The sequence below is a fragment of the Grammomys surdaster genome, unplaced genomic scaffold (assembly GCF_004785775.1).
Source record: "Grammomys surdaster isolate TR1022 unplaced genomic scaffold, NIH_TR_1.0 125167, whole genome shotgun sequence".
In the NCBI taxonomy this organism is placed as follows: Eukaryota; Metazoa; Chordata; class Mammalia; order Rodentia; family Muridae; genus Grammomys; species Grammomys surdaster.
Window position 1 is genome coordinate 336849 of NW_021620060.1, and position 24176 is coordinate 361024.

Sequence of the window (24176 nt, forward strand, 5' to 3'; positions counted from 1 at the left end):
ATACAAGGGACTGTCTCGATGCAAATTGTAATATGGGATGTTTAGGATAATGATTATCAATTTTTCCTAGAAAGGTAGACACTAATATTGCCCAATCATCAGAAGAAGCGGCTAAAATTTGTATTTGGGCAGCTGTATAAGGCACAAAAAGTGTGGCTGGCTCAATTCCAAAATGAGTAATGGCTGCCTTAACACCCCTACATGCAAGTTGTGCAACCGCCCCTGGATACCAATCAATTCTTTTGTTTGGGGATATATTAGGGTGAATCCATAATAGGGGTCCCTGTTGCCACAAAACAGCCGTCGGTAGACTCGCTGTTTTTAAAATACATAGAGCAAAAGGTAAAGAGGGATCAATACGCTGAAGTTGTGCATCCTGTAATGCATCTTCGACTAATTGCAAAGCCTGACGGGCTGCAGGGGTAAAACTTCTGGGCGAAGAAATATGTGGGTCCCCTTCAAGAATGGCGAACAGAGGCTTAAGTTCTACTGTGGGGATCTTTAAAAATGGCCTGATCCAATTTATATCTCCCAGCAGTTTTTGGAAATCATTAAGGGTGCGGAGGCAATCTCTGCGGATCTCAACCTTTTGAGGACGTATACAAGTGGGAAAGATAGATGTTCCTAGAAATTCTCCCGTACTAAACAGTTGCACCTTTTCTGTAGCTATTTGTAAACCCCATCGCCCTAACAGGTATGATAACTGTGGATAAACCCTCTTCAGAGTCTGAACCTCTTTATGAGCAATCAAAATATCATCCATATAATGAAGAATAAGAATGGCAGGAAATTGTTGTTGTAAAGGCTCTAAAGCAGCTTGCACAAAAGTCTGGCAGATGGTGGGGCTATTAGCCATGCCCTGAGGCAAAACCTTCCATTGAAACCGTTTATCTGGGCCAGCATGATTAATAGCAGGCAGTGTAAAGGCAAACCGAGGTCTATCTTGAACACACAGTGGAATGGAAAAAAAGCAGTCTTTAATGTCCACTATGAGAAGAGACCAGTCTTTTGGAAGAGCAGAAAGGACGGGGAGCCCTCTCTGCACTTGGCCCAGCAAATTCATCTGTTCATTAATTGCCCGGAGGTCGTGTAACAACTGCCATTTCCCAGATTTCTTCTTGATTGCAAAAATGGGTGTATTCCAAGGCGAAGTAGAAACTTCAATATGGCCAAGGGTCATCTGTTCTTTTATTAATTCTGTGATGGCCTCTAATTTTTCAGAGGATAGTGGCCATTGAGGAACCCACACCGGATCCTCTGTTTTCCAAGGTATGGGCAGGAATCCCTCAACGGCCCCTAGGAAAAACCCAGACCTTTTCTATCTTGTTTGTTGGAGGGTGAAATAAGTTTGACCCTTCCTTGCCTAAACTTGCCCAAACCACTTCCTTGTTCGTATCCCATTCTCGTCATCATTGCTTTAGCCTCTGAGGAATACGAGGTGATATGGGGTGACTCTATAGGATATTCATTGGACAGGGTGAAGCCCATACCTTGTAAAATATCTCTTCCCCAAAGATTAACAGAAAGAGGGAGCACATAAGGAATAAATCTTCCTTTCCTACCATCAGGTGCCTCCCAATACAAAGCAGTAGAACTGATGGTAGGACTAGATTGATACCCTAGCCCCTGTAGGGAATGGGAGGACTCAGTAACAGGCCATGTTTTGGGCCACCATTGTGTGGATATAATACTTTTGTCCGCTCCGGTATCCATAATTCCCTCAAAGCTTTTTCCCTGTACCTTTAGGATTAATTTGGGTCTTTCATTTAATGATATCATCAGATAAGCAGAATCATTTCCTGAGGAGCCAATCTGTCTTGTGTCTGTTTCTGTCTCATCTTCCATACCTGGCATAAGCAATAATTGGGCAATACGATCACCCTTGCTGATGGAGAACACTCCTTTTGGGCTAGAGGCCAAGACTTGCAATTCAGTAGAATGTTGAGTGTCTACTATGCCTGGCAAGACTATCAAGCCCTTTAGTGTAAGTGACGCTCGGCCCAATATAAGTCCCAGGGCCCCAGGGGTTAACATTACAGGTCCAACTGGGACTGGCTGGACTCCCATCTGAGGGATTAATAGGAAATCGGAGGCGGCGCGCAGGTCCAATCGGCACGGTTGCCCTGGGAGGACTCTGATCGTTCTCTCTCCTGAACTTCCTGGGTTTTGGTCCAACGGATCCCATATCTTTGAGGGCCCTGGGTCCGAGGGCCCGCCACTCCGTTTTTTTTGTCATCTAAAGGAGGGAGAAGCCGGCCCTTCATGTCTCTAATGGAACGGCATGAACTGGCCTTATGGTATCCTTTGCCACATCTGTCACAGAGCGAGGGAACACCTGGTTTCCTGTTAGCTGTGGGGCAATCTCTCTTAAAATGACCAGGCTTGCCACACCTATAACAGACCTTAAGATTAGTTTTATCAACTGGGCGTCTCTGTGACTGGAGAATGGCTGCCGCCAATCCGGCGTTAGTAAGTGGTCCACCAAGCTCTCGACAAACCCGCAGCCAGTCTTGTAACCCCTTATGTTTTCGTGGGGCAATGGCTGCACGACATTCTTGTGTGGCTTGCTCAAAGATTAATTGTTGAATCAGAGGCTCCATCAGACTAGTATCTCCAAAAATACGCCCCGCAGCCTCTGTCATTCTAGCCACATAGTCTGAGAAAGATTCTTGAGGCCCCTGAACTATCCTGGTAAGTTGTGTGTTGCCCTCTCCTTTCTTGGAGAGTGCCTTCCATGCCTTAATGGCTGTAGCTGCAACCTGAGCGTAGGCTCCCCAGTGGTAATGGGTTTGGTCGGCAGCATAGGCTCCCTGGCCTGTCAACAAGTCCATTGTCCATTCCCTCGGTTCAGGAGTGAGAGCGACAGCGTTGGCGCGAGCCTGTATTTGTGCGGCTTCGTACCATAACGCCTTCCATTCCATGTATTGACCCATGCTGGGAAGGGCTGCTTGAACAATCACTTGCCAATCTGCGGGAGTTAAGGCATTGCTGGCAAGTCTATCTAATTGTACCAAAGTAAAATTGGCATTGGGCCCATATTTACGAACTGATTCGGCCAATTCTTTTAGTTGAGTAAAGTCTACAGGAGCGTACACTCGCCCTCCATTTTCTGTTTCAAAAAACAGGGAAAGCTGTCCTGAGCTTCTTCCTGACTTTCTCTGAGAGCAGGGAATATCCCGAGTGAGGAGCGTATGGGGGAGGAGGAATTGAGGGGGCCGAGGGAACCGTTTTCTTAGGGGGCTTCCTCAGAGGCTTTCTGATTCTACGCTCATCAGGATGGTATCTCTCTGCCTCGTACTCTGCTGCTTCCTCGTCTAACTCCGCCTCCTCTGTAGAATCTAATGACTCCTCACTGGAGTCCCCAGAGGAACTCTCTGCACTGTCGATAGTCAGTGCCTCTAGGTTGGGGTAAAGCGAGCTTTTCCCATTAGGGGGTATCTCTCCTTTTTTAGGAGGGTTCTTTTCTTCAGCTGAAGGGTGTTCCTTTTCCTTTTGTTTCGGTACCTTTTTCCTACGCTCGCCCATCCTCTCACTGCGTTCGGTTTCTGACATGCTATCCTGAACATCTTCTAGCGTAGCCTGTCCTTTCCTTATGGCTATCTTACAGTTTTCATCTTGTAGGCAGTTCTTAATAAGTTTCCAGATCGCAACTGTGCCGTTACTCAAATCGTTGTCATCGCGGTGCCTTTCTAAGTCCTTTCCCAGTTTATTCCAAGAGGGGAGAGCCAAAGACCCAGAGACGGCAAACCAGGGGGCAACGCGATCCACCTCTTTTATGAAGTTCCTCAAAGTCCTGTTAGCAATTTTAATATCCCGCTGTTTGAGTACGGCCTCCAAAGTAGTGATTACTGACTGTGATGAACCCATGACGGCCGCGGCTTATCTACGTCCGCCTTAGTACCGTCTCAAAAGTGAAAGTAACAGCGGCCCAGCCCGCGGCTTATCTACGTCCGACTAACGGCCGGGGAGTCAAGAGGAACTTTGTCCCACCTTTATCTACAGGAGGGAGAAAGAGACAAGACCAGTGTCACTGGCTATTTACTTCAGACTACTTTGCCACTAACAATGGCCACCGCGAAGACAGGGCAAAACAAGCACCATGAAAATGACAGCCAAGCACAACCCGAATATTTCAGGAATAGACATACCTCTCCGAACTCACCCCTGCAGTTCTGAATCCTCCTCTATCGAGGGGTCCTCCAAGGTGCTGACGATGGCAAGGTCAAGTGTCCCGGGTTTCTCGCACCAGTTGTCCCGCGCAACCTCCCGCCAGCAGGAAAGACGCGGCACACTCAGGATCCTTCTGCAGTATAAGCTTTAATGCATCTTGAGAGGGAGAGCATAAGCTTCACAAACGAGGAGGGACCCCAAGGGCCTAAAACCCTTCCCTTATATAGAGAGCTAAGCTCGCCTGGGACGTGGCAGTCTCTGATGGGCTCCTGTTGCCTCAGGCCACATGACGTGTTCCAACTGTCAGATTAATCAAGGCGGGAAAACCTTCCAGCGCATGCGCACAGACTTGTTAATGGCAATGATGTGATAAGGATAGCTTCCCACAAACTGATATTGTCATTATGCTGGTCTTGTTCAGGTCAACTATATGTTGATATTCTGTGGGTGCATAGTATCATTTTAGGGGACACTATCCAGTAGCAAGCGTACTGGGCCTTAGACTCTGATAATCTTTTGACCCCACTTCAGCGGTTTTCCCTGAGCCTTAGGTGTAGGGGTCATGTTACAGATATATCAGTTGGGGATAGGCAGTAGATAGGTAGTAGATTGTCCTCTAGGGCCTATAACCTCACCAATCATGAATAGCTTTCTGGGTTTACAGTACCTGGAATGATTTCCCTCCTGGCCATCAGACATTGAGTCAAATTAGATAGCTGATGGTTACCTAGGAGATAAAGGTGCCATTGTTGTACCAATGAGGATAACTTGCCTGGCTAGTCATTCTTTTGGCTTACAGGCTTTATACCTGGGTAAAACTATTAATTGCTTCCCTCCCTTTGCACTATGCATAGTACTTTCCAATCCTATGAGTGACAGTCATCAGGGAGGAGCCTTCTGAATCAATTCCAGCTGAATTCCTCCAGGTCCTGTATCTGAAGTGTGTGTCTTCAGCAATAATCGGGTCTTGCCTTTTGGGGAGATGTCTATTCCTCTGACCATCAGCTACAAAGGAAGTTTTCCATCCCTGGCACTGTGGATTTTGTTAAATAGTACACGGCTCTTGGGAGGACCATCATCACCCCATGTGATGTAACCCCATTAACATACATTCATAAGCACACACACGTTTATATATCCCAAATGATGTGTGTGTGTGAATGTGTGTGCATGTGTGTGTGCGCTCATAGCTGTATTTTTGAGTAATCTTATAACATAAAGTTTCCCTGTGTTGTTTCTAGATGTCCATATCTCCCTTTTTGACTCTTCCTTTGCATTCCCCATTCCCTACCCCATATTTTTCCCATTATCCATATCATAGCACCTATTTCCTACTATCCTCCTTTCTGGAGTTCCTTCTCCCCCTACCACTATGGTCTATCCCACCAAGGGCTAGCTAACACCAACAGAAGAACATTCTTAAAACAATAAGCCAAAAGAATGGGTACTGAGCAAGCCAGGACATTTTAAGTTGAACTATGTTTTTCTACTGAGACACTTTTTTTTTCTGACTTGATGTTTGTTTTTCACAGACTTCCCTATCAAGTCTTGGCATAGCCCTGAAATTCTACAACTATTCCATAACTAAGAAGAGTATGAAAGGCTGTGAGCACGGCTGGTGGGAAATCAATGAACACATGTAAGTAGTTTTTGTATGTGAGGAATCATATGGAAGGTGTCCTGTTCTCCAGGAGTCTGCAGTTTACTGAGAGGGAGAAGCTATGGATAAAGGAGTTCAGAAACATGAACCTGGTCAGCGGGTACCTGTGGTTGCAGCAGACTTCAGATCCTCAGCCTCTCTGTGCTGCTGGACTATTCAACAGTGTATTCTACATCTTACAAGGGGATTTGCTAAATGAAGTGTTCAGTCGTGTAGCTGGTGGTAAAAATAACAAGGGGCCACTCTGGAGGTTCAAAACTAAGAGACTACTAACTACTTTTGTATTGTATAAGAGGCCTAGCTGACCTGGCTTTATCCTAAGATTAGAAAATGGTTGATCAGAAAAAAAAATCAGACATATAGGTGTGTGAGATTCCTGAATCCACCAGGTAGGTCATATCATCACATTTCTTAATGTGTTCCTTAGATATTATTGGTGTTGATTTGTTCCTAAAACTATAATCCGTATTTAAAATTACAGCTGTGACCTGTCCTGGCAGGAGAATAGCTTTGCAAAGAACTATCCTGTGAGTTAAAGGATTTGCCAGCTAATTTTTTTCTTTTTCTTATTTTTCTGAATGAAGCCTTTTTTCTAAGAGCCTCTTCTTCCTTCTTCCTCCTTTCTTTCTTGTTTTTTTTTTTAAATTTTTCTTTTGAGTGTGTGTGTGTGTTGCATGTATGTGAGCGCACATGTGTGAGTACGTATATGTGTACCCATGCTGAAGTCATGGAGGTTGATATCAGGTATCTTTATCATTCTCCACCTTGTCTTTTTGAAACTGTGTTTCACTGAGATGGAGTTTACTGTTTTCGTTTTTGCTTATTGGTTATTGTTTGTTCATTTGTTTATAGCTTGGCCTTCTGGCCATCAAGTCTCAACAATTCTCCTGCCTCTGTGTCCCCAGAGGTTACAGATGCATGTTACATCTGGCTTTTTTATGTAAGGGATGGGGATCACAACTCTAGTGTGGACACTCAGACAGCAACACTTAACTACTGAGCCGTCTGCCCAACCCTCTAAGAGGTTTTTCTGAACAAGGCATCTTTTCGTTTGTTTAGAATCTTTCTACAAACTAGTCATAGTCCTGTAGTCCCTGGAAGAGACTTATCTGAATTCCATTATTTAAATGTGGCCTATACTCATTTTGGAAATACAGCTTGAGCCAAGTATCTATTATTATTTTTTGTTTTTGTTTTTGTTTTGTTCTGTTTTGTTTTTTTTGAGACAGAGTTTCTTTCTGTAGCCCTGGCTGACCCAGAACTCACTATGTTGATTAGGCCGGCCTTGAACTTTCAGAAATCTGCCTGCCTTTCAAGTGCTGGGATAAAAGGTATCTACTACTATGGCCCAGCTTCAAGTATCAGCTGTATAGGTTCAGATTCAAATCATTGCCTGTCATTTACTAGCTTAATAACTAGGAAAAAAAATTAATCTTTTTGATTCGAGTTATTTTTAAACTTTTTTTTAGCATTCAAGGAAACTATACAAACTGTAAGTGAAACGTATGTGGGCATGCCTTTAATCCTAACATGCCAGAGGCAAAGGCAGGTAGAACTCTGTGAGGTCCAGGATTTCTTGCTCTACCTAGCAAATTCCAGGCCAACTCAGGTTACATAGTGAAACTTTCTCATCTAAAAAAAACCCAAAAAACAAAAACCAAAAAACAAAATAAAACTCAACAACAACACAGCAATGTATTCCTAAAGCTTTAAGAATACTTCCTTTGATGTAAAAACAAAGTAGAGATCCTGATCACATACCCTTACGTATTGTTTGTGGAGTTGAGAGCCCAAGAATGAACAAACTGAGAGAAGACGCCCCCGCAGCCACGTAGCTAACAGGAATGATATATGTTATTTTGTTTCAAGTAGAAGAGTCTACTTCCAATCAAAACAAGGAAAGCTTCCTGCCCCAAATATTTTCCCCTGAAACAGAGGTTCTTCCTGAAGTCCTCCACACCAGATAAACTCCTATGTGATTCTGATTCTGATCTGATCTGATTCATCTGATTCTGGTTAAGTCCCCAGCGCCTTCCATATTAGTCGTTTCTATCTAGAGAAAGAAGGCTCTGCCTTATAATCTCAAAACTGAGCTGAGACGTGGGTCAAGGGAATGTGGGCTGCAATGGGGAAACAGGAAAAAACACCAAAAACCCAAACCCAAACCAAAACAAACCAAAACAGACCAAAACAAAAATCCCAAAACCCAACTAACCAAGCAAACAAACAAAACCCCTAATGATGATGGGAAGAAATAAAAGACTCTCCCTAACAGACAACATGGACTAGGGTAATTGTATTCAGGGCAGCTGGATGCAGTACTGGAATCTTAAGAGAAGTGGATAATGAATTGCCTTTGTGTGACTCCAGCCAGCCAATTCAGGCCTTTGGTGTCTTAGAAGTGCTAGGGTCTAGCACACAAGCCCAACTTGTGTGCCTGTGGTTCAGTAAAAGTGTCTTTACCACTTGAACTTTAATGAATTCCTTTGCTTCCTTATGATTCCCATGCCTTGTCTCGTGTCCATGTACAGAATGTAAACAGACTCTCATCGGATTCCTGTGACCTCTCCCGGTTTACACTGTCACTCCACAAGCCACCATCATGTTCCACAGCACACTAGTCATCTTCAAACTCGAGTCCAAGCATGGGTGCACAGGTTCCATTCTCCTCGGTCCTCTCCTTAGCATGTGTGCTACCTAGTTTTCTTGTTATTATGGCAAAGTATGAGGCAGAAAGAAGGAAGGATTTAGTCTGGCTGGCGGTTTCTGGGGATTTCAGTAGGTTGTGATAGAGGAGTCACACCCTGGTAGGAGCGGCTCAGTCTAGTCTTTAGAAGGATGGGGCAGCTAGTTACTTTGCAGTTCTGACCAGGAAGCAAAAGGTGAAAGGGTCGGGGTAGGGGAAGACACTACAAGGACAATGTACCCCTTAGGACCCCACCCCTAACTATCTTCTTGTAGCTGAGACCTGTCTTTTAAGCATTCACAACATTCCATAACAGCGTCAGCAGCAGAGGACTGACTGTTTCCAGTACATGAAGTAGTGAGAGATCCCCTTCACATACAAACCATAAAAAAACACTGAGAGGAGCTCATCTTTGCAAAACAATTCCAGATGCTGATGGAGGGTACCTGATGGAAAGAAATAATCACTTTGAGACAGAGATGACATGGTGGGTGTGTTTTCAGAGTACAGAATGCTCAACAAGACCAATTAAAAGTATGGATCTAAAAGCTTGACTTGGCCTCAGACCCTGAGACAAAGCCATCTCTTCTGTGTGTTCTAGTAACTGGCTATATATAGTCTCACGTTCTGAATTTCAGTCCTCTGCCAAAGACTTTTGAGTAACCCAGGAATATGTTTTTTTTTTAACTGTAAACATCATAGACAGTGTAGTGCTTCTGAATGCCAGCCTTGAGTCCAAGGAGTTCCCAATGCCTTGGGAGCCTAGAATGCTTGGCACTCACAGGTACCAAGTTAGGATGTGGTCACCTCTTCAATTCTTAGGTCAGCTGTTTTCCATACAGACTTGACAGCTTTCCCACTGGTAAACCTCGCCTACATAAGGCAGTACACTAACGTATCTTGCTGTAAAATAATATTCTATGCTCCATTAACTACAATGTTCACATAGTGAGAATTATTAACCATAGTGACATTTACTTAAGAGGACACACGGAACCCTGCTGGCACGATGCAATGGGAAGTCAGCAAAAGGTCAAGGTAGGGAATACTGTGGATACGTGTTACCTCTTTGAAAGGCAGCCAAGGACAAGCCCTGCCGTGCATATCAGATTTCAATTTAGATTGAATTAATATTGTTGTCTTTTGTCTCAACTGTGGGTGGAATTATTTGCATATTGTCAGCCTGAACTGGAAGATTCTACTCTACTGTACAGAGTGGTTTGTGGATAAAAGCAGGCCATTCTTGTTGCACATTTTTTGACAGTAGAAATACGCAAACTAGGAGAAATCGATCCACTGTTTCTACTGACTTGTCCTGTTAGTGAAGAAAGCAATGGGACTGTGCTTGTTTTGTTTAGCAAAGGAGAAAACTCAGGCAGAATTCCCACAAAAGTCCCACAACACAAAGTAGCTGTTATTCACAGCGCTACTAGAAGCATCTCTGCTTACAGAACCCGAAGGATCAAAGCATCAGTCATGTCCACTGGTGATGGAACAGTCTACGGGACCTCAAGCCACCTGTCCTCCTCGGCTCTTGTCTCCCCAGGTACTGCGGCTCCTACATGGATCATGAGACCATTTTCCGAGTGCCCAGCCCCATGGTCCACATCCAGCTCCAGTGCAGTTCCAGGCTTTCAGACAAGCCACTTTTGGTAGAATATGGCAGTTACAACATCAGTCAACGTAAGTGTGGGATCAGTTCCTTAGAAAACCTAATGAGCCCTTAATGATAAAGTGAGCCCAGTTCTGCTTTGCTTCAGGTCTTGCGAATTTAAGGAATTATTACTGCTTCATTTTTGTTAATTACTAATATATATCTTTTAAAATAGGTAAATAGTATATGAATAGAATAATAAAAGATTTTTCAAATTATATATTAGTGATATATTTTAAATTATAGAAAAATAGCTTTTTGACATTTCTGATGTATAATTGAAATACAGTTTTTCATATGATTTCTAGCAGATAAGAAAAGCCCATATTTTGTTCTTCCTTTCATTTTTTATGTTCTTCCCTCCCTCCCTCCTCCTCCTCCTCCTCCTCTTCCTCCTCCTTCTTCTTCTTCCTCTTCTTCGTCTTCTTCCTCTCTCTCTCCCTCTTCCATTTTTTTCCCTCTGAGACAAGTTCTAACTGTGTAGCCCTGGCTAGACTATGTAGATGAGGCTGGTGTTGAACTTGTGGTGATTTTCTTGCCTCAGCCTCCACAGTATCTGGATAACAGGTGCATGACAGCCACAAATCCTGAATTTTAGACCAGTCATAATTCCTTGTGATCATGGTGTTTATACCAAAGTACAGTGTATGAGTGGTATTTTGTATTCACTTTGGATGCCAGTGACTAGGGAGAGTGAGTTGGTTGAGACCCTTCAAAGTCAGCTTTCAGAAAGTTGAAATGTATACAGGAAACCACAAAACAGCCAGGAAATAGACCTAGAAAAGACAATGCTTGAGGGAAGTTGTTGAAACTGTATAATATAGATAATGACTTGGAGATATTTTAGTCCCCTTTGAACGGAGACAACCAAAGTGATACAGTGGAGTATGGCATGAGAAAAACCTCTCAACTTTGTCCTACTCTGCCAACTCCCAGCCCACATGCTTCAGTAGATATCTACATGCAGATATCCAGAGTGCTTGAATTTCCTGTGGGGACACAGAAGAAACAACGTATCTTAATTGCTAATTGTTTCCCACATTTCGATGATGCTCTAGTGGGCCATCTACTCTGTTCACTGCTACTGATACAGTAGCTGGCCTGACTATGTGTTCTCCTCTGATTTTTTTTTTCACACAGGCTGGCAAGAATGTATTATTTCTGTAATATTCATCCATAAGCTTAGATTCAATGGTTTGATGTTTGATCGGTAACCTGGTTAAGTTAGAAGGAATGAAGTATGGTGAAGAAAGAGGCAAGAGCCCTAGACTTTGAGACTAGACATTGGTCTTACCATGTTTACCATTTGTAGCACTAATTTGCTTTTATTCCTTGCTTATTGAAATTCTGCATTAAAAATTACTCATGGTCTTGACTGCATAGAGAGATTGTATCACTGCTTCTGGGTTTTTTTTCTATCAAATATCTAAAATATCTAACCAACTAATACTTTTTAATTCTTTGCTAAGGTAGTCTGACTTTTAGAAACCCCAGTGAAAGTTTTCTGTGTTTTTCTTTTGCCGGTAGCTTGCCCTGCTGGATCTTTTAGATGCTCCTCTGGTTTGTGTGTCCCTCAGGCCCAGCGCTGTGATGGAGTGAATGACTGTTTCGATGAAAGTGATGAACTTTTCTGTGGTAGGTGTAATATGATTTCATTATGAATAAATAACTTCTTGGAATCATTACTGCTGCTGGTTGACAGCAGTCTTTGTAGTTGCTGCATGTCTGTCCCTAGCTATCCCAAAACTCCATGGCTTAATTAACCCAGTCATTTATTCATGATCATGTATTCAGCTTGCATAGGCTCCCGTTAGCTAAGTGGCTCAGGCTCAAGCAACGGGCCATCCTGTGCAGAGCTCCTTCTAGGTTGGGATCATGCCTATTCTTTATGGCATGTTCTCTCATGGAGCCAAGGAGATAATAATAACAAAAGCAAAGAAAAGGGAACATAAACACTTGGCTCCGCATAAGGGCTGGTCTTGCAAGGTTTATATCATATTCTGTTTTACCGAAGAAGTCACATGGCTAAGCCCATAGTCAACAGGGAGGGAAATTTCCTTTTTGTATACCTTGGGGTCATGGCATGGCTAGTATACATACTCTGACCACGGGGAGTAGTGTCTTGTGGCTAATGAATGACCTAACCTACCACGTTTGGGTGTGAACACACAGATCCTATACCTTGAGGAGATCAGAATCTGAAGGAAGTTCAGTTCAGTGTGGTTGCTGTGTAACACAGGTGTTGCAAACAGACTGGACAGCTGTGTAGTCTATTTATTTTTTCTGTTATAGTTACTTCTTTTTTATTGAAAACATTTTCTTTTTCATGCAATACATTCTGATTCAGATTTCTCCTCCCCACACTTGAGATCCCCATCATCTTTCCCTACCCACCCAACTCCACCATCTTTTTTTTTCTCTCTTTAGAAAACATGTAACCAATTGGGATGGGTATGACACTCATGCCTCACTGGACAACAACAGGGAACCGAAGCCATTCAAGGTCCCTTTCAATTACTGGAGGTCAGACCTCTATCCTCGCCTTCGCAAGATTAGATTCGCCACAGCCCGTCTATACTTAGAGAAGGGAGGAGATGTCAGGGGCAGCCCTGATTACACACCGAAGACCTAAAATCAGCCACAGGCCTAAAATCAGCAATAGGCCTGTCATACATGTATACTAACACCAAGTCTTGGGTCTCTGTGGATAAACATTGAAACAGATGGCTATAAGCTAATGTCAACAGGCAGCTTTTGTGACAATTTACCAGCCTGAGTAGTCATAGACCTTGTAAATAGGTAGCCTTGGCAGATAATATCAACTTAGATAAGGACAAGTGAATCATAGGCAGAGTCATAGTGACCTACCCCTTGAACCCTCAACCAGCCAATACCTTGTTCTGAAAGATATCTGTATTCCCCCTGAACACCCAGGGTCATCCCCTTCCCCTCGTCCTGTCTTTTTGTGTTTATAACCCCTTTGTGAATGAGTATAAATTACAATTTGAAAAAAATGAATTATATATATATATAAATATATATAAATATATATTTTATATATTTATATATTATATAAATGATATATATATATCATTAAAAAAAGAAAAGAAAACATGTAACTAACCAAAGAAAACATAATAAACAAATAAAAAGAAACACAAGAAACACAGAGGGGGAGGAAGGGAGGGAGAGAGAGAGAGAGAGAGAGACAGAGAGAGAACACAGAGGGGGGAGGGAGGGAGGGAGGGAGGGAGGGAGGGAGGGAGGGAAGGAGAGAGAGACACACACAGAGAGAGAGAAAGCGAGAGAGAGAGAGAGACTCGAACCTGTAAAAACACAAAATTGGAGACCTTAATACACAATCAAAAGATAAGTAAGATAAAAAAGAAAAAAGGACAAAAGGAAAGAAAAATGTCAATCAAAGCAATAGGAGACAAATGCTTATAAAAATACCAATGTTTTGTGTTGTCCATCTACTGCTTGGCATGGGGCTTGCCCTTAAGTGTGGCTAGTGCACACAGTGAGACTACACTGGACAAAACTATTGCTTCCTTTGCAAGCAGAAGTCAGATGGCGATAGCTTCCTGTTTAGCTCACGTTCACTTCCCTTTCTGAGTGCTGGGATCTGATCTGGCTTGCACCTATGGAGGGCCTGTGTATGCTGCCACAATCTCTGTGAGTTCATATGTGCATCAGTCCTGTTGTGTCTGGAAGACACTGGTTCTTTAGAATTCTCTGGATCTTATAGGCTTTCTGCCTCCTCTTCTTCATACACATTGATTGCTGGTAATGACTAAGGGATAGAAACAGGATATTCCTACTCTAGACAGATAACGTATATCATGATTTTTCATTGTTATTTGCAGCCTAATCCTGAATCAATTTCTAGTTTGTAGGATGATAGGAAGATAGTTTAAGGACAACATAAAGTATATTGGCAACAGTTTTTAAATACTCTTGTAACAGACATGGTAATCTGTCCATGTCTTTGGAGAAACATTACCTTTAATATAATACAGCTATATAAAATTATATTCATAAAATGACCTGTGCATCTACAGCTGCATATGTGTGGGTGTGGTACTGGGATCGAGCCTAGTGTCTTGCATGTGCTAGGCAAATACTCTAACTCTGAACTACATCCCTAATCCCTTTATTCACTTTTAAATTGACAAAACAAAAATCAAACCTTCTTAATTTTATGGCTTATTAGAAATCTAAATCTATAAAATCTTTGATTTCTTAATAGATGCTGACAATTTTAGTGACTGAAGGGTTCTTTTTTCCATTACTGTTCTTTGCTCCAATGCTCTAGGTGAAAGCTATTGGCATTCTTTTATATCAAGGACTAGTGTTTGGTAGCATTGTATTTCATTGCATCTTTTCTAGAGCCATCCTATGGGTGTCAGCTAGGCATCTTTGGCAACAAGCAACTGCTTTAGGGCAGTAGTGTACTCCACTCACCCCTGAGGGGTAGGGGTGGGGACTGAGTAAGACAAGAAAAACACTGTCAAACCAGGCAAAGACAGTAAAAGTGATAAATTTCACAATCTAGAACTCACGGAGAAACCTTCCTTTCAGAAAGATGCTTGCTGGTGCCTGCCATAGATGTAAAGGTGATTTAAGAAGTATATCAAAGAAACAGTAGTGTTTAGGGTATATATCCATCAGAATAAAACAAGTTTAAAGTGGTTTCACATGTGGACCACGAGTCTGATTTTTAAGGTCTCACCTTCGTTAATTAATTCACCAAGATTTTTGTGAGCACCTAATATTTTTGATCAGGGGCCCGAGTAGAGAGATGAATGAGACAGAATCTTCCATTTCAGTCCACTACACCTTTCTTAGGAGGGTAGGCAAGTTCAACTCAGATAACAGCTGATGAGAATTATTTTTCTTAAAAAAAAAATTACAGATGCCAGGCATGGTGGAGTAGATCTTAAGTCCCAGCACTCAGAAGGGAGATGGATCTCTTTGAGATCAGGGTCATCCTGGTCTGTATAGTGAGTTCCACATCAGCTAGAATTATATAGTGAGAGTTTATCTCAAAAAATAAAACAAAATGTGATTATTTATGATGCAATGAGTTGAAGTTACATAAACGACATAAACACATACCATAGCAAAAACAAGATCTGGCAAATAATTTTGCAAGGAATTACACCAAACTAAGGAATTATATTAACCATCCCCTTTCTTCCTGGGATCTGTCATTTCAAGGCAAGCACATTCTATCACTCTGCTGTATTTTCCATGTTAAGGTTCACACCTTTAGAGAGCCACTGTTGGCCACCAGAGAACCCAGCTGATGTCCTGTGTTCATGACTTTTCTGTCTTTCATCACAGTGACTGTAAAACCTGCCTGCAACAGCAGCATCTTCCGGCAGCATGGCCCTCTGGTCTGCGATGGCTTCTGGGACTGCGAGGATGGCCAGGATGAGCAAAACTGCACTAGAAGTAAGGAGGGGGTGCACAGGGCTCTGTTTTGTTAGAATCTCAATGATCCAAACAGCTCTGCTCCATTCAGAGCGGTAGCTTGCCCCAGTTACCCCTTATCACTCCCAGCTTTAGCCCCGATATCTCTTAATCTGAGAATCCTACCCATTCTAGAAAACAATGAGATACTTGTGTACAGTGAGTGCAGTGGAATTGGAGGTGCTCCTGTGCAAATACTGGCATATTTGTGTGTCTTTACTAGTTTTTCATGCTAGCTGTAGGTTGGACAATGAAGGACTGTCATAGAGGAGCCTTGTAGACACTGAGGAGACCTGCTGATACCACAACAGAAAGTGAACCCTGTAGGTGGTGAGCAAATGCATTGTAATTCAGAGTATCTATTCATTATTTTTCCCCCTAACCACTTAAAAGGATGTCATGTATTATGGGTTTGGATAACCTCTTTCCTTCTTAGAGAGGAAGACAAGGCAATAGCCAAGAGGCCATGACCAACACCATTGAGATGGCCAGTTCTTTTGTGTTGTGTTCACCTTGGATATGAAGAATCAGTTGGAGGGATTCTCAGCTGTATGCCACTTACCTGCCTTCTAATGCATCTGCTTAAGTGAAGGAAAATGTCCCTATGGGGTGCCTCCTCTTCCCACTAGCAGCTTTTTCCAGTGCAGAAAAGTGACCCCGTGACTAGCAGACTTTTTACAGAGTTCCAAGTCATTCTCTTAAATCTGTTTTCGTCTAGAAACAACAATGACAACAAAACAAAACTGTTGGGTTTTTTGGCTCATCTTTAGGCATCCCATGCACCAACAGGACCTTTAAATGTGGCAATGACATTTGCTTCAGGAAGCAAAATGCACAATGTGATGGTATAGTGGACTGTCCAGACGGAAGTGACGAGGAGGGCTGCGGTAAGGAGAAATGGCTTCTTTTGATTCTTGTATTCTCTTCCTTTATCCACTGTCCGTTTTCATGACTTCTGAGTAGCATTCCTCAGACAAAGGCTGCTCAGAATCCAGGAAAAAATAATACTTAATAGTGAACTGACTCTGAAGTTGGTCCAAAGAAATAAAGGCTCCAAAGGTTTGTTTCGTCTCCCTTCTTGATAACAGAAGGTAACACAGGATGTTTTCTGGTAATCCCAACCAAGGAAGAAATCACCTGTGAGTAAAGCAGTGGAACCCAGTGAATAACTTTTAGTTATGACTCTCCCTAAGGGCAAAATTGAGATTCTTTATGCCATTTGTTCTCGTTAGTCACATGGCCCCTCATTAATAACATTAATCAGCTTATTGATGTCATTTACACTGAAAATGAACAGCTCTGATGATTAGGTTTCTAGTACATGTCCACATGTCTTGGACTTACAAGGTCTCTCCCAAATGCCTTCCATCAAACCAGCATAACTTCAAAAACATTCTCGACTCTTTTATAGTTGAAACCTACTGTTTCCTTTCCACATAGGCAACCTAACTCCATGGGCTGCTGATTATGTGAGTCCAGTTGTTGCTACAGGGTCTTCCTCTCCAGCATGCATCAGTGTGTAGACTCCAAGTCAGGGCATGCTCTCAGCAACAAAGGAGTGGTGCTGTGTTGGCACTGGTTCCAGACCTATAGATTTCCTCTCTGCCAGATAACCAGGAGATTTCCAACTGTTGGTTTGATGAGTCAGTTCCCAACCCAGCCATAAATGTGATTATATTTCCGGTTCTTTCTCCCTCTCCCTCTCCCTCTCCCCTCCCCCTCCCCTCCCCTCCCTTTCCTCTCCCCGTCTCCCTCCCTCTCCCCTCTCCCTCTCCTTCCCCTTCCCCTCCCCCTCTGCCCCTCTCTTTGTTGTGTGTATGTGGTTTGTGTGTGTGTGTGTGTATGTGTGTGTGTTTCTATTTCTGTCTGCCTTTAAGTTATATGATGCTTCCTTTCCTAAAGGCTGTAGCAGGAGTTCTTCCTTCCTTCACCGCATCGTTGGGGGTTCTGACTCTCAGGAAGGATCCTGGCCATGGCAGGTCAGCCTCCACTTTGTTGGATCAGCCTATTGTGGTGCCTCTGTCATCTCCAGGGAGTGGCTCCTCTCTGCAGCCCATTGTTTCCATGGAAACAGGTAGACCATCCCAATCCTTACCTTTGAGATCATACATCTGACTTAAGTTGTGGAAAGAAGCGATCAATTTAGTTGGGCTAATCTTGGGTGGGGGTAACCAGTTGTATGCCATTTTATTTTGAGGTAGCATTGATATAAAGAAAAAGAGGACAAAGGAAGTACAGAGTATGTTTTTATTAGGCTGAGGAAATGGAGACTGATTTTCAAATCATAGGACCAAACATAAGTCAGTGTGTGGAGTGTGGAGAAGAGCAGTATTGGAAGATGGCTGGAGAGCAGGGAATCCCAGAAAGCTAGGGTTATTATGAGACAGATTCTCACTTAACTAAGGGTAAAGGCAAAACTTAAAAGAAAAAAATAGCCTCACTTCAATTTTAAATCTGATATCTACTGGATTTTAAATGAAACAAAACATCAGCTATTCTAAAATTTTAAATAGAGTATTGATTGCAGTGAAGTTACACAATTTGAGATGCTTTTCCTGGAACTTACAGGATTAGTGTTAATTACTAAAATGGGTCACCAATAAGTAAAATAATTGCTCTAAACATTATATTAGTCTTAGATTCACGTGATATCTGTTCAGCAGGTTAATGAATGTGTGTCTGGGGACCGTGTTTTTAGTTGATTCTGTGGGAGATTAAACCTTCTAAAGGAGCTCCAAGCGCTTCTCTGGTGAATTGAGCAAGGCATGATTGACCACTACACTGATTTCTGAAAATTCCGATAGTTTGCAAGAAAGTGTTTCATGAATGCCCAGCTTAAAGCACTTCAATGTGTAATCTGTTGATAGCCATATCATTTGCATTTAATCTAACACCCCCAAACAATATGTTGGTGTATCTACATTATGATGCTAGCATAAATAAAAAGAGGATAACAAATTAATTGTAGTCACCTATGTTTTTGACCCACGTGTAGTTCATGCTATATTAGAAAGCAAGAAACAGTTGAGGTATTTTCTCAAAATACTGTTGAGAAAATTTTCTGGAATACAGCTATAACTTGTTACTACTACTACTTACTTCATTGCTGTGTCTAGCAAGGAGACAAGGGAAGCTTGTGATCCTTGCCATGTTCCTGGACAAGCCATGGGCTAAAACAGGGCCTGGTAGTAAGGTCTTCCTTTTGCCATCCTCATGGCTTTGCAGAGTACTTGCCTCCAAACAGTGTATAACTCTGTGCTTCATTCCTTTTCTACCAGGCTATCTGACCCCACCCCATGGACTGCTCACCTTGGGATGTATGTTCAGGGGAATGCCAAATTTGTCTCTCCAGTGAGAAGGATTGTGATCCATGAATATTACAACAGCCAGACTTTTGACTACGACATTGCTTTGCTGCAGCTCAGCATAGCCTGGCCTGAAACCCTGAAACAACTCATTCAACCAATATGTATTCCTCCAGCAGGCCAGAAAGTGCGCAGTGGGGAGAAGTGCTGGGTGACTGGCTGGGGGCGAAGGCATGAAGCAGGTGTGTATGGTGTATATGGTGTGTATGGTGCATATGGTGTGTATGCTGTGTATGGTATGTATGGTGTGTATGGTGTATATGGCATGTATGGTGTGTATGCTGTGTATGGTGTGTATGCTGTTTATGGTGTGTATGGTGTGTATGCTGCATATGGTGTGTATGCTGTGTATGCTGTGTATACTATGTATGCTGTGTATGGTGTATATGCTGTATATGCTGTGTATGCTGTGTATGCTGTGTATGGTGTATGTGCTGTCTCTGTCCTATAAAGAGAAGACATCTGAGCTGAGCTAGTGCTCTGGCATTCCAAGAGAAGGCTTACATATAGCATCTCAGTGATGGGGAAGCCTCAGGGATATAGGGAGGCAGGAATTATATGAGCAAAGCAGGACTGATTAATAAGGGTCTTTTTAAACTCTGGAGGGGTGCTGGGCATTCCATTATATGATGGCAACTTATTTTTATTTTTAGAATCCCTTGTCCTCTAAATAGGTGATTCATATTTGTAAAGGAGAGAACACACATATGCACAGCCTACTGTGCCAACTCAGCCAACTGTCTGGAAGGTTATGTAAGTGTGTCTCACACCAGGACTATTGGCCAAGTGATGAGAGTGACAGAGAAATCCAGCCAGGACTCATCTCCTTAGACTACAGATTCTGACCCAGGCATTACTGCATTCTACAATCAGTCCACCCAGGGGGAGAGGGGGATTAGTTTTTGCAATTATCTTCATACCCAGAAAAGGAACCTTTGTCAGCATATAAAGATTGGGCTGTATGCCTGGAAAGCCTCTCAAGCTTGTCAGAATTTTCCCTGTCTATGATTTGTAGCTGAATTTAAATATACAGTGAGGAGAAGAATCCCAAGCTGCTTGAATGTTTCCCCAAGAGTTAGTGCCCATCTATCACTCCTGGGATCTCAGACTCCTTTGATTCCCTTTCCAAGGGGGAAAGTGCAGCTATAGTACATGTAATTTTCCAGTTCACCCCACAGCTTTGGTTTGATACTCTAAGGATCCACTGCGGTGTTTTCTCAGATTCTTCCTGCCCTTATGAACATATGGAAGTAGTGGTATTCACTACCAAATGGAGTTTGCTGAGGTCTAAGAGTACTGAGGGATGGCAGCTGTTTGCACTGCCATTGTCTGTAACTCTGCTTTTGTATTATTGCAACTGGTGATTTCACTACCTTGTCTTAGTTTGCTCTTCCATTGCTGTGAGAAATGCTATGACCAAAAGCAATTTGAGGAGGAAAGGGTTTACTTCACGTTACATCTTGCAGTCCATCATGAAGAGAAGTCACAGCCAGAACTCAAGGCAGGAACCTGGAGGTGGAAACTGAAAGCAGAGACAATGGAGGGTTGGCTGTTGCTTATTGGCTTACTGGTTAGGCTTATGTTCAGCTACCTTTATTATACCTCCCAGGACCACCTGCCGAGGGATGATACTGCTCACAGTGTCTGAGCTCCACCCCCACAAGCATCAATCATCAATTAAGAAATTGCCCTGCAAGCTTGCCTCCAAGTCAATCTGATGGGGGCATTTTCTCAATACAATTTCCTCTTCTCAGATGACTCCAGCTTTTGTCAAGTTGATAACAGCTAACCAGCACATTCATCATCTATCACTAGAGAAAAGGACTACTCAACTCATTGAAGAGATGCTTTCTTGATAAGCATGATTGCATATATGTATTGGTTTTGACTCACTATAGCCAGGCAAGTGAGAAAGGAAGTGAAGAAGCTGTAGAAAAACAGGTTAGCTTTTATGACTCCTTGTAGATTCCCATAAATTACTTGTGTGTCTCCTTTTGAGGAGCCCTCCCAATCTGTAAACAGTGGCACTAACAGTTGCTGACTCACAGGCCCACGGGACACAGGGACACAGGCATGAAGGTACAGTGGTAGGGTGGCCCAGTGGATGAGGTAATAAAGTCCAACCTTTGACTGTGTCCTGCTATTACTTGCTGTTTGTGTGCCATTGGGCAAGGCTTTGATCTGTCTTGCAAGTCTTCATTTCTTTGGAAGCAAAATGGGGTTAATAGAATTTATCTCAGAGAATCACTCTGAGGCTAAAAGGTGATTCAATCCAAGGTGATTGCTCAAGTGAAACCTGGAAGAAATGTAGTCCTTACCATCACCATGATATCCATTCCCAATGTGTCTTGCAGATAATAAAGGCTCCCCCATTTTGCAGCAAGCGGAGGTAGAGCTCATAGATCAAACTGTCTGTGTGTCCACCTATGGGATCATCACCTCTCGGATGCTCTGTGCAGGGGTTATGTCTGGCAAGAGCGACGCCTGCAAAGTAAGTCTTCCTCTTTTCCCCCACTTAACATGAAGCGATGCTCTCACATTTCATCTACACAATACTGAGGCTATCTAGGGCAGGCCTTGCCCTTCCTTTATCTGAGTTTCCCAGATACTAATTATGATTCAGTTGCCTAAGACTAGGGAAACGTTGAGAATGATCAGGTTTAAAAAAACAACCATCCACAGGTAGACCATACAGAGTCCTTCGGTATTGTTCCTTGTTCCCTTAGCACCAAAACCACCGGTTCGTTTACTTGTTACTTTGATGCATAGTTGGGGAAAGGGAAGAGGAAGGAGGCAGACACAGAGCACACTCATGTAGGCCTCACAGTTGCCATGGGAGCAGTAGGCATTCTTAGTTCTTTGAGACATTTCTCTGGTCCCTCCATACCAATCTGTGCAGATGCCCCCACAATCTACAAAGGGTAAATAGGTGATTCAGAAAATAAGAAGCAGTTAAGACCCTTCCAACATCTTGCCAATCTTAGCTGCAATGCTGGCACGTTATCTTATTATATGATGACTTCCATCTTTTGAGATCTATTGGTAACAAGTACTGCACAGATGGAATGAATACATTCATTCACATCCTCATTCTATAGAAGAGGGTAAATAGAGCCCCCTCCCCAGTCCCCAAAGTTACACAGTCAGTAGGTATGATGGGAGGAATGGGATCCCTTTCCTTTCTTATACTAATACTAGCATAATTTAGGTGTTTATTGCAGGTGCCCAACTACCTAGCTGTGTTTTATACAAGTATCAAGGTTTGGGCATTTCATTAGACTTATAGAGCCAGTCTGGAAATGATAATGAAGACCCAGTTTCCTTATTTATCAGAAGGTGGGATTCTGTGGGATTACTGAACTGAGACACAGGGGCTTGTCTGCAGCACTTTTTCAGCTTCACCTCTGACCTATAACTTTACCTACCCTTCAAAATATGAACACAAGCCTCAGCTATTATATTTGAAGATTCATGCTGTAGGGATTGTTTAAACCCTAAATTATTGCAACTTTTGCTCTGTGTAGCTGATATGTCCGAGGAAATTCTCAGATGATAGCTGTTGGCAGCCAGTGGCTCATAAGGTTGCTTCAATGGAACTGGCTGACTCTTTATACTTCTTTGTCTTTGGTTCAATGAACCAACAGCTTAAGTGGAATGGTCCACACATGAAATTAATCTTCTAAGATAACCGTAATGTTGTTTTGATGATGAAATGACCCCAGGCAGTGCAGGGCATATAGCTAACACTCATTAGACATCAGTCCTACTATGACTACTACTTTCACTGATGCAATGAGCACTAGTAGTAAATTCTTGAGGGATTTGTGAGAATTGCTTTCTCCTGCATAGTGATTATCAAGAAAAACTGTGTCAGAAGGAGCCGTTTGAACAGAATCCATTGGGTGCATAAATGATGGTCTGGCTGCTCACGAGACAGATATTTTCATGCTTACATTTTCTTTTTGTGTAGGGAGATTCAGGTGGACCTTTGTCTTGTCGAAGAAAGAGTGATGGAAAATGGATTCTGACCGGCATTGTTAGCTGGGGACATGGTTGTGGAAGACCCAATTTTCCTGGTGTTTACACACGGGTGTCAAACTTTGTTCCCTGGATTCATAAGTATGTCCCTTCCCTTTTGTAACTGGACCAGATGGATTTTTAACTATGACTTACATGATAGATCCTTAAAAAAGAATGTAAGTATTGTCAATAAAATTAATCATTTTTTCAACTGAAAGTGTCAGATTGAGCACATCTGATATTCATTGCAAGGCAGACAAATTAATATGCATTCCATAAAAAATTCCCCAAGGATATAATGATATTAATCCAAAGGTATCAAAATGTCACTGACTCATGGATGGAAGAAAACTAATGTCACAAACCAAGTGACAAAATAAAGTGAGAACTGAGAGAGATAGGTGTTTTTCCTCTGTTCCAATGCAAGCAGAGATGCTTACAGGGATTGAGAGAAACATGGCACACAGGTAAGACATCTCCAGGAAGCTATACCTGACTGTTAGCATTATTACAAAACTCAATGCGCAAAACAAAGGTATCTGGAAATAAAACAAAACTCAGTAATTGGCAGAGGAGGTAGCAACTGTGTTGGTTTCCAATCCAATTTGATCTGTCTGCATCCTGATGGACCGTGGGTGCACAGCGTCATGCTGCACACAAAGAAACTGATCCATCCCACACAAAACTCAGGGTTCTTGATCTTCACTAAGCAATAGAAAGAGGTGGACTGAGGCACACCTGTGAGCTCCTAGGTCTTGATAAGGTGGCCAACAGTGAAAGGCCAGAGGCGTTTTGGAAGAGTGTTCTGAAAGTCAAACTTTTCAGGTATGCTATCTCCTGGCCTCTGGTTGTTTTTGTAAGATTTAAATGACCAAGATTTCCATTTGTTTTCAAAGCCTTGTAAAGAATGCTTTGAATAGCTGTGAGTCTCTAGGACCTGCTCCACACATTCCAGTTCTTGATTTACCTTAATATAGAGAGGGTCTCACTCCATATTAGAATCATTTTTTCCTTGTTAGAGGGCAGAGTTAACCATGGCACCAAACAAGTAAAATGGGATAAAAAAGAATTATCAAAGGAGAAATAGCGATATTGTTATTAAACAGGTCTCAGAGCACAGAACTGCAGAGAAAGTAGAATCAAAAG

At 42.6% G+C, this 24176-nt stretch overlaps 1 protein-coding gene across 2 annotated transcripts in view; it reads left to right on the top strand.

Annotated features, from left to right (window-relative positions):
- Tmprss7 (transmembrane serine protease 7) overlaps window positions 1-23247 on the top strand; it is a 44723-nt gene extending 21476 nt beyond the window's left edge. For both annotated transcript variants that reach the window (XM_028785226.1, XM_028785227.1), the window contains 9 exons: window positions 5703-5809; window positions 10063-10199; window positions 11698-11805; window positions 15517-15627; window positions 16416-16532; window positions 17548-17719; window positions 18924-19192; window positions 21365-21501; window positions 22981-23247. In XM_028785226.1, the coding sequence (XP_028641059.1) occupies window positions 5703-5809; window positions 10063-10199; window positions 11698-11805; window positions 15517-15627; window positions 16416-16532; window positions 17548-17719; window positions 18924-19192; window positions 21365-21501; window positions 22981-23151 (1329 nt within the window). In that variant the 3' untranslated portion in view covers window positions 23152-23247. The remainder of the gene's footprint in view (window positions 1-5702; window positions 5810-10062; window positions 10200-11697; window positions 11806-15516; window positions 15628-16415; window positions 16533-17547; window positions 17720-18923; window positions 19193-21364; window positions 21502-22980) is intronic.
- The last annotated feature ends 929 nt before the right edge of the window (window positions 23248-24176 follow it).